The sequence below is a fragment of the Stenella coeruleoalba genome, assembly GCF_951394435.1.
Source record: "Stenella coeruleoalba genome assembly, chromosome: 5".
Classification (NCBI taxonomy): domain Eukaryota; kingdom Metazoa; phylum Chordata; class Mammalia; order Artiodactyla; family Delphinidae; genus Stenella; species Stenella coeruleoalba.
Window position 1 is genome coordinate 17,774,408 of NC_137150.1, and position 15,781 is coordinate 17,790,188.

At 35.7% G+C, this 15,781-nt stretch overlaps 1 protein-coding gene across 2 annotated transcripts in view; it reads right to left on the reverse strand.

The window, feature by feature from the left end:
- Positions 1–3,665: 3,665 nt before the first annotated feature.
- EIF2A (eukaryotic translation initiation factor 2A) overlaps positions 3,666–15,781 on the reverse strand; it is a 38,715-nt gene continuing 26,599 nt past the window's right edge. Inside the window, exons 10-14 of one of the 2 annotated variants that reach the window (XM_079923346.1) lie at positions 15,124–15,695; positions 11,217–11,330; positions 6,034–6,162; positions 5,164–5,229; positions 3,666–4,540 (exon numbers count right to left, since the gene is read on the reverse strand). In XM_079923346.1, the coding sequence (XP_079779472.1) occupies positions 4,475–4,540; positions 5,164–5,229; positions 6,034–6,162; positions 11,217–11,330; positions 15,124–15,695 (947 nt within the window). In that variant the 3' untranslated portion in view covers positions 3,666–4,474. The remainder of the gene's footprint in view (positions 4,541–5,163; positions 5,230–6,033; positions 6,163–11,216; positions 11,331–15,123; positions 15,696–15,781) is intronic. The other variant, XM_079923345.1, reaches the window with a different exon arrangement.

Here is a 15,781-nt window from a genome sequence, read left to right on the forward strand (position 1 = left end):
ATCTCCCATCTCTTTATATCGATATACAATGTATGCTTGTTTTATGTATTTTTGCCTAGGTGCTATATAGACTGAATGTGTGTGTCCCTTCAAAATTCCTACGTTGAACCTAGTCCCCAGCATGATGGTGTTTGGAGGTGAGGCCTCTGGGAAGTGGTTAGGTCATGAGGGCAGGGCCCTCATAAATGGGACTAGTGCCTTTATAAAAGTGGCCCCAAGAGCTCCCTCACACCTTCCACCACGTGAGGAGATGGTAAGAAGACAGAACCGGGAAGCAGATTTGTCAGAAATAAATGTCTCTTATTTATAAGCAACCCAGTCTATGGTATTTTGTTACAGCAGTCCTGACGGATTAAGACACCTGGCTACATCTTTTGGTACCAGGTCTTGAATCTTCAAGTGTCTTTCACTTCATTTCAATGTCAATCTTAACATTTCTAAATACATTGTATTTCCTTTGTAACCTGCACTTTACACAGTAAACACTTGATGAATTGACCTATGCACCTCTCTAAAAAGCACGAAGTTTATTCCTCCTCAATCTGGTTTGATTTTATGGTCTTGGGGGCAAAGATGACCCAGAAAAGTAGGCACTTGGTGTGGCTTATTCCACTATTCCTCCTTCCTTCCAGGAATAAAGAAAACACTTAACTTTGGCAAGATTGGAACAGCAACGCTGTCACTGTGATTTCTGTCATTTTACTACTTATAAATTCATATCACTTTGCCTTGCTCTGGACATTAATATATTTACATAGGTGGATGAATCCAAGAACTGCTTTGAAACCTCACTTGAATAAAGATTTTTAATAGTCCTAGCTGTCCTTTCTAATATCTCACTAACTCAAAGAAATATACTGCAAAAATGACCACCAGTTAAACTGAGCATCCACAGAACAAATTTAATTTCTCAAAACATCCAGCTTAATCCCAGAATACAGATAAACATCTATACTTGTTATTTTAAAGCATGTGTATATGTGTGTTTAACTGACATTTTATAACCTAAATGTACATCAGTATGAGCTGGTTAAACTATCTTACCTCCACACAATGTGGTCATTAAAAAGATATATGTATAAATTTTAAAAGAGCTATGTACTGATATGGAATGATTTCCAAAATATGTTAAGGGAAAAAAGGAATAAAGAACAGTGTATATGCTTTTTTTTTTAACGGAAGTGTATGTATACTTGAATATAAATATGCAATGTATCTTTAGAAAGATACATAAGGAAGTGGAAATTGCTGCATCTAGAACAGAGGTATTTTTCACTGTGTGCCTTTTGTACTGCTTGAATTAAAAAAAAAAATCCTGTTCATGTACTTCCTATTTAAAATTTAAAAAAAGAGGATTTTATGTGTTACTATATACGATATTCTTACAGATCAGTAAGATGAAAGCCAAATAGAGAAATGGGCCAAGGAAAAGATAAAAACAATTCACTAAAAAAATATGAACAACCATCAAATGTGGAAAAGTACATAACCCATTACTAATAAAAAGAAATAACAAAACCAAAAAGTATTATTTCCCTTCCCTCAATTTGGTAAAAATTCAAAAGCCTTATAGATTTGAAAAGAATATGGGAAAATTTCACTGGTAGAAGTATAAACCTTTAAAGAAGGAAGGACTTCCCTGGTGGTCCAGTGGTTAAGAATCCGCCTTCCAACGCAGGGGACTCGGGTTCGATCCCTGGTCAGGGAACTAAGATCCCACACGCTGTGAAGCAATTAAACCCGCATGCCACAACTAGAGAGCCCGCATGCTGCAACTACAGAGCCCACGTGCTGGAGCCCGAGCACCCCAACGAGAGGAAGCCTGCGCGCCGCAATGAAGAGTAGCTCCTGCTCGCCACAACTACAGACGGCCCGTGGGCAGTGACGAAGACCCAACGCAGCCAAAATAAATAAATAGATAGAAAAAAGTTAAACATTACAAATAAGGTTAAAGTTCCTTTTGACTACCGCCCATCCTAGTAGTCAATGTTATCAGTCCAGTGCATACCCTGTCCAAAGTTTTGTCTGTAAGTTTACATACTTAAATGTAGCCATAAAAAACATAGTATTGTTTCAAAAATATTCTGTATTATTTGGCAACATATATGTTTTGACGTAAATTGTATCTCTATTCCTTTTCTAAGAGAATTCCTTTTTTCCAGCTACAAAAGTTGGGTTTTGCCCTTTTTCTCTTCTCTCACTGGGAAGCTTGTGTAACGCATGCACGAGCCTTTGTGTCTACTGCAGTTATCTCCCCTCAAGCTTACAATGGTATTCACAGATGCTTATGGTAAATGCCAAATACATTTCAGAGATGATTAAGGAAAGGAGATTTTTATGAGAATACAGGATTTATAGATTTTCCTTTATAATGAATACACAGCAGTGTATTTAAAATTTCATTTTCAAGCACACGTTTATCACCTTACACTCTTCTATCACCTTACTCTTACTCCCTGAGGACAATGTATTTAAAATAAAAATCAAACAAAATATGTAGTCAAAGAACACGTCAGTGATTTTTATATTGCTATGTGCTCAGAAATAAAACATTTCTTTGGAAAAAATTAAATGGATTAAATTACACAAATAAAGACAATTCTAAAAAAACGAGTCCAAGCAATCTAATTTTGGTCAAAACAGTCACCTTGGAGCAATTAAAAAGCATCTGACTAAAACAAAAGGTTCAATGATACTACCTCTAAAATAAACATTTTATTTTTCTTAATTTTTTTTGGCCACGTGGCATATGGGATCTTAGTTCCCAGACCAGGGATCCAATCCATGCCCCTGTAGTGGAAGTGTGGAGTCCTAACCACTGGGCCGCCAGGGAATTCACTTAACATTTTAAAAATGATGAATATATTTGCTGTAAACTGTGTAAACTGGTAATTCATTTTAAAAATTTAAAATTAAAAAAAATTATTAGGCTGCCAGGCCAAAAAACATTACACTGTCTCAGGATGAATTATTTAACATTTTATTAGAAAAACAATTTTTAAATATATTATAAAAGCAATATATTACTTTAAAAAAGCTTAAGTTTCTATTAACAGAAATAAATTAATGTTGAAAGTAATTATATGTACATGAGTGTGTGTATGTTCACACTCACTTCACACACAAAACATTTAAAATAGCACTCAAATTTTAATGCATTAGGTCTTTACCAAATCTTATTTGCAGCTTTGGGGCATCAGAGAACTCAGTTATCTGTTTGTGTATATCTCTCAAAGTATTCCTAGATTCTTTTGCTTTACTTAAATACTAGCTCTAGATAATGAAAACCTGTATCAATGCAAATGAAATAAAAATAACTTCAAATGTAAATCAGATGAAAAAATTAACAGTAATAGATTCTAAAACCAAATAGAAATTAGTTTTGATAGCTGAGTATCTTGGATTATCAGTACATCTTTTATTCTTCATATGAGTGAACGATCAAAACAATCAAGATGACTATAGCAAAATGATCACAGTTCATGTTTAGAAAATATTTACCTCAACATTAAATGATCAGGTTTATTATTTGAAATATCAAAATAAAATGTTTTGCTATTTTCTATTTTTATTCTATACTTACTTTTTAGAACTAGTCAGAAAAACTTTACTTCAAATACTACAAATAATATAAACAATTTAATATATGTATCTTATTATTTTTTAAAAATTTATTTATTTATTTATTTTTGGCTGCATTGGGCCTTCATTGCTATGCGTGGGCTTTCTCTAGTTGCAGCGAACAGGGGCTACTCTTTGTTGCGGTGCGCTTCTCTTGATGAGCAACACGGGCTCCAGGCGCGTGGGCTTCTGGAGTTGCGGCGCTCGGGCTCTAGAGTGCAGGCTCAGTAGTTGTGGTACACGGGCTTAGTTGCTCCACAGCATGTGGTATCTTCTGGACCAGGGATCAAACCTGTGTCCCCTGCATTGGCAGGCAGATTCTTAACCACTGCGTCACCAGTGAAGTCCCAACAATTTAATATATTCAGTACAACCTGATTTTAAGGTGTTTCTTTAACGTTTGATAATACAGTGTTTAGGATCAAGATAGCCACGTTATATATTCAAAGGAAATATTTCCCAAACTTGCCTTGTAAATTAATAAAGAATCTGTTAATTGACGAAAGTCAACAATGATCAAATTTAAAACGTCTTTATTCATTTATATGGTAAATACTGTCCCCTACTAAAAAACAATGACATTGGTCTTTCAATCTGTCAAGCTTAGCTTAAAAGAAAAATCTTATGTCTCTTTTCTATATCATGTGTTGACAAGATATAGGATGCAGGAGGTAAAAATCAATTTAACAGACATTATTAAATAATTCCACACATATGCAGAATCTTGGATAAATGGTTAAAATTATAAGTGAACATTAAATGTGGGCACATGAATATTCCATGTACACCAATGGGTTTAACAGAAAATATGTTTGCATTGATTTCTGGTAACCAACTTGCTTTCTTTGAATCTTTAAATACCCAGTTCCAAATCTTCCAGCTCCTGGAGAAGGGCTTTCTCTTTCTGAATTTTCTCCAACTAGAAAAGTTTAAAACAATAAAGTTATTAAATAGGAAATAAAATAATTATTGGATCTATAGCCATATAGCAAAAGAGAAAAAATTTAGAGAAAGAATATTTCTGAGACTTTACCAGATCTACTGGTAAACATAGATTTAAAAATACAGATTAGAAACAAGTTCTAATTTGTTATTTGGTATGAATTAAGGTAGCAAAAAACGGAGCTGTCTTACTGCATGCATCTTTAGGTCTAATAAATCTTCCATTCTACACTTGGGCTTCAAAGTGTTGAGGGAAGGAGGAGGGAGAGGGGCAAACGGGACAGTGTGACCTGAGACACAGGAAAGAAGAGAATCTTCCATTTGTCTAACATAATATAAACTGCCTTTATTTTCAGCAGCAATGGCATTAGTATGCCTCAGAGGAAATAGGGACTTCCTCATTCACCACGATCCACATCATGTCTTCCCCTACCCTTGCCTATTTAAGACTAAAAATGTTAAAAAAAAAAAAAAATGGCACATGGTTTTCAAAAGAAGTTTTAAAATCTATACGCTCTTTTACCTGATTAAATAATTGCTTATAATAAAAAGGGAAGGGTGGTAGTGACTGTGAGCCCAAATGAAAAATGCAGAAAAGACCTGATTTTTTTCTAGCTGTTTTCCAGTTGCTGCTTGTTCTTTCAGTTGTTCAATTGCTTTCAGTTTCTGCAAACATCAAATATATTATGAGTCAAAAGGAAGAATAAGTAATTTTAGAATGCAAATTTTCTTATTAACAATTCAATCATATAGATGTGAAGCCTGAATAAGGAAAATCAATTATCTTACATTTGTATCAGGAACAGACTGCTAAAATGCTAAGGTAAACTACTTTTTAAAATTAAATGTAAAATTGGGTATGTTAAGAACATGGAATTTAGCGAAGTATTTTTCAAGATTTTAATTAATATTATCATATATGTACATCTATGTGTACACATGTACATGTATATGTATTTAAATACATCACCATTTTCACCATTTATTTCAGAACCTCATTGTACCTGGACGATGTCTTTGGCTTTAAGAGAAACTCCATAATGTAGCCTGGGAAGGGCTCTAGAAACCTGGATTTTACCTCCAAGGCCGCCATCACAAACTGGTTGCAATTTGACAAGTTAATAAACTTCCTTTTGTTTCTCTTTCTTCATCTTTAAAAATGGGATAAATATCTGCTCTTACCTGTCTCACAAGTGTCTAATGAAAAAGTGAGTATAAAAGTGTTCAAATGTACATTATTTCTTATTACTCCAAAAATCAATAATAAAGACTAATATCCTTTAGACAGCTGTGAACAGAACTAAACTAGGTGCCATTCCTAAGTTACAGTATTTCATGGTGAAAAAGCAACAATGAGGACTGTACAAACCTCTCGGATGCCTGTCTTTAGGCATCTAAGCATTACTTTCTTTGTATAATTCTCATGTATTCTTTCAATAAACACATGTGCTTTTCACTTAAGCCTCCCACCTTCTTCAGGTTCTTGATTTTTTTGTCTATCTCAGGGTCTCCAGAAGTTGACTGAGAGATAGTGTTTCGTGGTGCGCTCTGTGGGGCAGGGGTAGGCGCCATATCTGGACTCTTATCACTTCTTGCTTCCTACAGGAAATAGTTTCAAAAATTCAATTTTCAAAAATGAAATCATTAAAGTATTTCAACAAACACAGCCTTGGTACATGAAATTCACAAACCAATATACGATTTTATCTTTTGCACATTTTATATGAAGAAAGCATCTGAATTGCTGGTCCCATGAAGTATGCTATATTGTCTCATAACAGATAATTACAATGAAGCGTTCAAAAAAGTCACAGTATAATAAACTACCCAAAAGGTTTTCACTATATAATTGTCATAGGGAACACTTTGCTAGATCTAGGATTTAAAGTTAGGGAATTCCCTGGCAGTCCCATGCTTAAGACTCTGCGCTTCCAATGCAGGGGGTACGGGTTTGATCCCTGGTCAGGGAACTAAGATCCCACATGCTGTGACGTGTGGGCCGCCCACCCACCCCCCAAAATTAAAGTAACATAATAATAAAATAAAAAATAATAGTATATTAGTAATATAATATTATATTAGTAATATGATAAAATATTATGTTAGTAATATAAAATATATAATTAGTAATATAACAACAAATGGAAATAAATGAAATAACCTTAGCAGAGTAAACTAGGAGGTTTCTGTATCAGCAAATAAGCATTCCAAATTTTTGGATATTTTGGTAAGTGCCACTATGTGGATGGTTGGAAATGTGAGAGGGCTTTTCTAATTAAGGTGTTTGAAGTTTCACTCTTGGAATATCCTCAAAAACTATTACACATATATCAAGTACATGTAATAGATGATGCTACAGGATAAGTTCCATAGAGATTTATTTATAATCAGATCAATTCAGCTCTGCAAGAAAGTGCCACGGAAAACTTTGTTCCCTGAAAGGGACAGTATATTGCTCCCAATGTGATCAGATCTCTGATGACCTTTCTAGCTTCATCCCTTCTCACCGAGTAACCACTGATTCTGAACCATTTTTATTTCCCCTAAGGTGCCATATATTCTTATTTCCTGGCCTTCATGTGTACTGTTCCTTGTGCCTAGAACACCTTCAGGTCACCTGGCTAACACTACTTATCCTTTAGGCCTCTGGAAAATTCCCCCACCCCCCAAGAGACCAGATTAGTTGCACAACACATGGTATGTTTCCTTACTGTAACTGCACTGTACTATCCCCCATGAGACTGTACCTGAGGTTTCTTTGTTCACTTGTGCCCTCAGCATAATGTGAGCTCGACTGTACATGCTAAATAAATGAAAGAGCAGAAGACCGACTCTCCTTTGTAATTATGACAAGACATATGTTTTGACAAGAGGAGGGAAAAGTTATGAAAGTCTTTCTTTATTGGACCAAAGGTAGGGTTTCTACTTCTTCCTTATAGAGTTCCCAGTGGAACGCACAGACCCTGCAAGACTCTAAAACCTCTTAAGAGTTCTGGATGGAATACTCCGAACTACCAAAGCATCCCAGGGGAACATGGGACAGGCTATCACTCCTAGATCTCCAAATTTAAAAATGTCTGCCTGAGAGTTTTTAGAGAGTGCAGAATTGGAGTATTTTTTTCTCTTTAGAGTCATGTTGGTTGTATTTTGTACATTACAATCAACAAACATTAATTCCTAACCTTCTATGTGAGAACATTACTGAGCACTTTAACAGAGTATTCAGAAAGAAATTATTTACTTTCCACTCTTAAGGAGCCTATAGGTTCTGATAATATACAGTTTGGTATTTTTCATAATATAAAATTAAAGGAGAAGAGTGGATAAAAGGAGAAGAGACACACTTTGCCTATCAAAATTCATTTTTGACATCAGATACAAAATTTTTTAATTTAGTTGTCTGTAATCAGCTGAGAATATTAATTTTCTAGGAAGATAAATGTTATAAATATGAAAAACTATTAAAGTTAAGTGAGGGACTTCCCTGGTGGCGCAGTGGTTAAGAATCCACCTGCCAATACAGGGGACACAGGTTCGATCCCTGGTCTGGGAAGATCCCATGTGCCGTGGAACAAGCCCGTGCGCCACAAATACTGAAGCCTGCGCATCTAGATCCCGTGCTCCGCGACAACAGAAGCCACAGCAATGAGAAGCCTGTGCACCACAACGAAGAGTAGCCCCTGCTCGCCAAAACTAGAGAAAGCCCGCGCACAGCAACAAAGACCCAACGCAGCCAAAAAAATAAAAATATATTTAAAATAAATAAGTAAAGTTAAGTGAAATGACGATTTTCCTCCGTATTTTAAAAAACCAAGAATAAGTTAAAATGTTTGTGTTAATATACCTGAATTCTGGTCATTCTCTAAAAAAGGTTATGTACATGGTAAGATTAAACTCTTTGTTTCAATTATTTTTGGTAAAGCTGATAAGCTTACAAAGTCATCACCAGTTAATAAAAGTACTTGGTTAGATTATGTACATCTGACTCCTTTATCTTTGGTTCCTTAATTCAGTCAGGGATGAGATCCTGTCATAGATCATTTACCTTTGTTCTATCACACAGTCATAACTTTTACTAACTCCAGCCAGTTGTCTCAAAAATACATACTGAAAGGATTATCTTGCAAGTAGAAAACTCTTTGTCATCACTGAGAAAACACGCAGAATAACTCCAAAATGACGGATTAGTAGTGTCATCTTTAGTAAATAACATGTGTGGGTGATTATATGGTTGTATGAGGTGGGGTGTGTGGGGGGGGTTGTTTTTGTAATTATTATGTTTTACATTCATAGCACTGATTGTTTTTTCAAAAGAACCACAGAGTTATCTTTAAGAAAGTCACATTGGGACTTCTCTGGTGATCCAGTGGTTAGGACTCCGCGCTTCCATGACAGAGGGTGTGGGTTCCCTGGTTGGGGAACTAAGATCCCACATGCCGTGCGGTGTACGCAAAAAGAAAAAGAAGTCAGACTATTTTAATATTAATTTTTCTAAACAAGACATACTGATTCTATGACCCTCCTCCCCAAATTTTATGTGCTCAAATACCAGAATAACACACAAAAATAAACAACTAATGGGACTTCCCTGGTGGTCCAGTGGGTAAGACTCCATGCTCCCAATTCATGGGGCCTGGGTTCGATCCCTGGTCGGGAACTAGATCTCACATGCATGCCACAACTAAGAAGTCTGCATGCCACAACTAAGAGTCCGCATGCCTCAACTAAGACCCAGCACAGCCAAAATAAATAGTAAATAAATATTTTTTAAAAATAAACTAATATTTTATTACAAAGGGACCTTAGCTCAGTACCACCAACGGTCATATTAAAAATATCTTCTGATAAAGAGGAAGAAACATCACTTATAAAAGTGGGATTCTACGTTGAGGGGGTTTCTGAAGGCCCTTAAATCTCAGTTAGAAGGAATCTTATACAGTCATTATAAAAAACAGTATGGCGGTTCCTCAAGAAATTAAAAATATGTGATCCAGCAATCTCACTTCTGGGTATATATCCAAAGGAAACAAAACTCATTATCCTAAAGAGACAGCGGTACTCCCATGTTCACTGCAACATTATTTATAATAGCCAAGGTATGGAAACAATCTATGTGCCCTTCAACGAAAGAATGGATATAGAAAATGTGATATGTAAACATACCTACATATTTACACAGAGTAGAACATTATCCAGTCATAAAAAAAGGAAATCCTACCATCTGCAATAACATGCATGAAACTGGAGGGCATTATGCTATGTGAAATAAGCCCGAAAGAGAAGGAGAAATACTGCATGGTAACACTTATATGTGGAATCTAAAAAAAAAGAAGAGTCAAACTCATAGAAACAGAGAGTAGAATGTGGTGGTTGCCAGGAGCTGGGGGGTAGTGGGAGAAATGGAGAGAGGTTGGTAAAAGGGTACAAATCGTCAGTTATAAGATGAATAAGGTCTGAGGATCTCATGTATAACATGGTGACTGTAGCTGATAATACTATATTGTACTGAATACAGTAAATGAAATTTGCTAAGAAAGCAGAATTTAAGTGCTTCATCCCCCAGAAGTAAATATGTAAGTTGATGAATGTGTTAATTAACTTGATTGTAGGAATCCTTTCACAATGTATACCTATATCATATCATCACATTGAACACTTTAAAATTTTTATTTGTCAATTATACCTGTAATTATTAGCTGGAAAACCAACAACAACAAAAAAGGAATCTTAGCTACCAGTTTGTAATATTCGGGGCCAGCAGAGGTGTCTACCCACTCTGATGAAAGGCCAAGTCCTCCTTTTTACACAAGTCTAATACATGGACTAGATCATTTTACTTGGAAGGACCTAAGCCTGAGTTATTTAAAGACATTTCTGGAGATGAAATATATTAACTACAAAAGAGCACACCGATTTTTTTTAGGCCCAGATTTTAACAGAATATGGCTGCATAATGAAATTCTATACCTTAAAATAGTAACTGCCTGTCAAAACACACAAGTAACCCAGAACTGTCAAAATTCAAGCATTAATAGGCAAGATGGAATTGTCTCAATCTCAAAAATGTGGTTACCATGACTTTACTAACCACAAATTTCCAGCCCAGCAGATCTCACTATCACCGTAAGCCACACACCATCACAATTTACTTGTCAATTATTATGCTGGTGTGGTTTTTCAACTACCAAATCATATAAACAATTATTTTAGAACAATTCCATTGTTTGGGTACTCTAGTGTTTAGATTCCCAGCTGAACAATTCCTATAGTAATATACTGAGTGACAAAATGGCCTTATAGTCATGTAATTTCTGGTTTCTCTTAAACATATGCTTTCAAAAAAGCAAACTATACCACTTCACACAGGCTCCTCCAAAAGGGTCTGTTGCAAGTAACACACTACATAATCCCATGAGGGTTTCAGGTTTTAATGTCAGTTCCAGTTTCCTAGGTCCCACATTATATATAAAGGACTACTGAGAAATTCATAGGCAAACACAAAAGAGACATTCTGGCTACTTAAGTCTAACTCCAACTACATTTTATAACCTGTCAAGTTTTTAGGACTACAGTTCTTTAAACTTTAAGGCACATAGCTAATTTAACTGGTTTCATTTGTTTGTTTTGTTTGAAAAGATAAGCGCCCCAAGTACCTGCTTTGCAGCTTTCTTAGCCTCATGCTTCCTTTGATTTTTAAGAGCTGTTTTTGATAACGGCTTCTCATTTCCTGGTTGTGGTTTCATATTCTGAGGTGGTTCCTCCTCATGCTATAGAAAATGTAAAATAAATGACTTTGAAATGCAGTCCACGTATTTACAAACATATACAACAAATTATACAATTTGGCTAGTACAGGACAAACTTACTTTACCAAATTTATCATAAGTTCACTGGCAAAGAATATTTCAAAACTCTTGTTGTAGGCACACTTCAACGGTCAAGATGGATTTAATAAGGATCTTCCTACTAGTTGATATATGATATCTTTCAGTTATATAAGAGCCAGAAAAATTCACTTTATTTTTGTTTAAACAATGGAATTTTTCTTAGTACTACCACTGACACATGATTTTTATGAAATTAGATACTAACAATAGTTTCTTCTGGGGTCCTTTTGGATTTGACTACTGCCAACAGAAACAGTTGCCTCATTTGTTTTCTTTGCACAAAGAGTCACTTGCTAGATCTTGCAAAATCAGAGATTAGAAGATTAAAAATAAAAGCAAATGAAAAAACTAAAACAGACAATAAAAAATTAAATCAAATATGAAGGGGGTAACTACATAGTTATAAATCCAGAATTAACATAATGAAGAGGTTTTAAAACACTAAATAACTTGTCAGACTATACTGTGAAAACACGCAATCATTTTCATCATCAGATATTTATATAACTATCAACCACATTCAACAACAACAGAATTACATACAGGATCAAGAAGGATCTAATGTAAAACACAGTGACTATACTTGATAGCACTGTATTGTATAATTGTATAACTGAAATTTCCTGAGGGTAGAATTCAAATGTTCTCACCAAAAAAAAAAAAAACAAAAAACAAAAAAAGAAGATAAATATGTGAGGTGATGGATATGTTAATTAACCAGATGAGGGGAAACCTTTCACAATGTGTATTAAATCACCATGATGTACACTTTTGAAGTTTCTTGAGTACTAGATCTCAGAGCTGTATTGTACTTATAAGTGCTATAATCAAATGTGCAGGGCTCAAACATTTAAGATATAGAGGAATAAGTAAAAAACCATAAAGTGATTTTTATCTTAGCAGCTGCATTAACTATTGCAGGCATCGAAGTTCTGTGTGTGAACATACCCTACTTGAAGCAACTGAATATATGAGAACCCACATTTGGAGAACAGACACGTTTGCATGGCAAGCCTCTTGCACTTCTTTGATCCCCACTGCACATAATGTTAGTTAAGATATACTAATCCTTGAACATTTGTTTTATATTCTTTCAATAGTGAGTTCTTCTATAGTATCTTGCTTTGGCTGAAAAAGTTTCTACTCATGAGAACTTTAAAAAAAAAGAGAAAGCAATTAAGAATGATGCAAGAAGAAAGGATGAGTTACAAGTCTCTTCCACACTGTGAGCATCATGTAGCCACTGACAGACTTTCATTTTATTTATTTTTAGCTGTGTTGGGTCTTTGTTGCTGCACGTGGGCTTCTCACTGGGGTGGCTTCTCTTGCTGCGGAGCACGGGCTCTAGGTGCGCGGGCTTCAGCAGTTGCGGTGTGTGGGCTTAGTTGCTCCGCCACATGTGGGATCTTCCCGTATCAGGGATTGAAACCATGTCCTCTGCGCCGGCAGGCGGATTCTTAACTACTGCACCACCAGGGAAGTCCCCTGACAGACTTTTATTTTAGATGAAAAAAATCCACACAGCTACTATGGATCATGAGCTTTTCTGGCTTCAGCAATATGTGTCTACTGTACACAATTTCATCCTCATTGATAAAGTTTGTTTCTTCAATTACATCAATTATAAGATTGTCTTGATAAACACATTATAAAAGTGAAGGGTTTTTTTGAAAGCCAAGAAATACTTCTTTAAGTATAATTTATATATGAATTTTTACTTATAAAAAAAGTTATTTTTTCCTTCAGGGGGAAGAATCCAAACACCTTTTTTCCCTCTGCTATGTAACCTTCTTCCTTTGTGAAGTTATTGACCAGACTACCTTTGTTTCTAGTAATTTCTTGACAATGTTTTCTTTGCCATTTAGTTTTCTGGAATTAGATACAAAAAATAATTTCTCATTCATAGGCATATAGTTCCTTCAAATAAAATGATGTGATAGGATCACATAATCACCAGGTTATATACAAAAGCAAGAATTTAATAGAAATCTTAAATGTCAAAAAAGTTTGGTTTGGGGACTTCCCTGGTGGTCCAGTGGTTAAGAATCCTCCTTCCAATGCAGGGGGCGCACGTTCGATCCCTGGTCGGGGAACAAAGATCCCATATGCCGCGGGACAACTAAGCCTGCGTGCCATAACTACTGAGCCTGAGCGCCACAATTAGAGAGAAGCCTGCATGACACAATGAAAGACCCCACATGCTGCAACAAAGATCCTGCGTGCTGCTACTAAGACCCGGCACAGCCAAAAAAAAGAGTAAAACAAAAAGTTTGGTTTTAAGAAGTTCTTACCTAGTTTTTTTTTTCACTGTTTTCAAAATATATTCTTTCTATATTAATTTTTCTCCCTCCATCAACCAAATCAGTTTTATGAGTCAGAGAATAAAAATATACACTAATTCAGAAGTTCTTCCTCTTGTGCTATCTTACACAGATTTAGAAAGCAGGATGTGTTAACGTCACTTCTTTTTTTTTAATCTCAGGTAAGGAAAATTTCAATAAAGAGACAAAACAAATCCTAAGACTATTATATCCTTTTAAAAAAAATCTAAATACAAAAATAATAAACAGGGCTTAATTTGTTATATGTTTCTATATATTTTTACTAAATAATGCAAGAAAAATGTTTCAACAACATTTCATTGAAGTCAAAATGCTACATTTTGTGGAGGAAGAAGGCTTGTTCTTTTGTTTTTCAGAGGGTTAGGAGCACAATGGAGGCACAGAAATATTTATCCTTTGAAAAAGTGTCTACTTCCCTGAGTGCCTTAATAATTAAGTGACTATATATTCCCATTTACTTGGAACAGTCCCAGTTTATACCTATTGTATGGTCATCATTCTATTAATATGAATAATATTGTTCATTCTTATAGAGCAACTTTATTCCTTAACGTCATCACAGAAACTCAGGATATTAATAAATGCTTTCCCCTGAGCTCTGAAATGCTAATATTTTAAAGCAGATCAGAATCTGACCAATACTCCAGTCATAACTTTACAACAGAGGTCTGGAACTGATGGCCTAAGGACAACAAGTGTGTTTTGTTTGAATAGCAGTGTTTTAAAAATTGAGAAATTTCATACAAGCATCCAGACTTGTCTTGAAATATCAAGCTTTTGGCAAACTGGGCCTAAAATCTCCTGTGGAAACAATGGGCTACTGCTGTGTAGTTGCTATGGCCTTGAAAGAGGGCATGCTCTCTCCCTTTCACCATTCTCTCCCACTCACCATTGCCTTACACTAGCAGCCTAGCCTGACAGGCATTTGAATTTGAGCCCACAATCTACACCCAGTAAGTCACACCCAGTTATCTTTCCCAGAGATTTTACATTAATTACTTTGTCAACTTAACAATAATTCACTGGAACTTCCGTGTCAGTCCAGTGGTTAGGACTCCTCGCTTCCACTACAGGGGGCCCAGGTTCAATCCCTGGTCAGGGAACTAATCCCGTAAGCCGCAGTGCACGGCCAAAAAAACAAACAAACAAAAAAACAAAACCCAAAACGACCATTCACCATCTTCAGCAGCAGGTCCTCCACAATTTCTACCCTAGAGTTTATATCTTCTAATCAGATACTAAGTAACACAAGAACATGCATAAGAGAAGGATCTAGGGAACGCTACACACTGAAAAACCTTTTCCTACCAAAGTAGTAAAACTTTACTTACCAGTTTGGAATTGGTGACTGGTTTATTTCTTAAAGCTGGGGGTCTATAAGCTGTTGCAACTTTAGGTTCTTCACTAGGTACATCACTTGGAACTGCTTGGTAAGTTATCGCTTTTTCTGGAAATATTCCATCTAAGAATGGCTGCCAAGAAACCTGCCATAACTCTGCATTTGATGGTACATCATACTTGTGTAGGACAGAGCCAGTATAATGCCAAATCTTGTACCCATTATTAACACGTAACCTGGGAGCACATGTGGCTGTTAAAATATGCTCACCATCTGGGCACCAAGCAAAATATGTAGAATCAGAGGCCACCGGTTTAGAAATAAGTTTGTAGTTTTTAACATCCCACACTTCCATTTGCCCCCTCAGATTTCCAAATCCAGCTAGTACTAATATATGTCCATGAGGGCTGTAGTAGGCTGCATTACGAGGGCCAGTTCCAAAGTCAAACACAGGATCACACTTCAAGTTGAAAACTGTTGCTTTGGCAGGCATGAAACCATAAACAGCACAAAACTCAGTAGAACTAGAATTCCAAACTACATCATAAATGGGGCCATTTTTTGCTAGAAAAAGAATATAAAATCCAAGTTAGTGATAAAGAAATACGTATAGTATTATAATATTTAATAGCACAAATTACAATCATAAC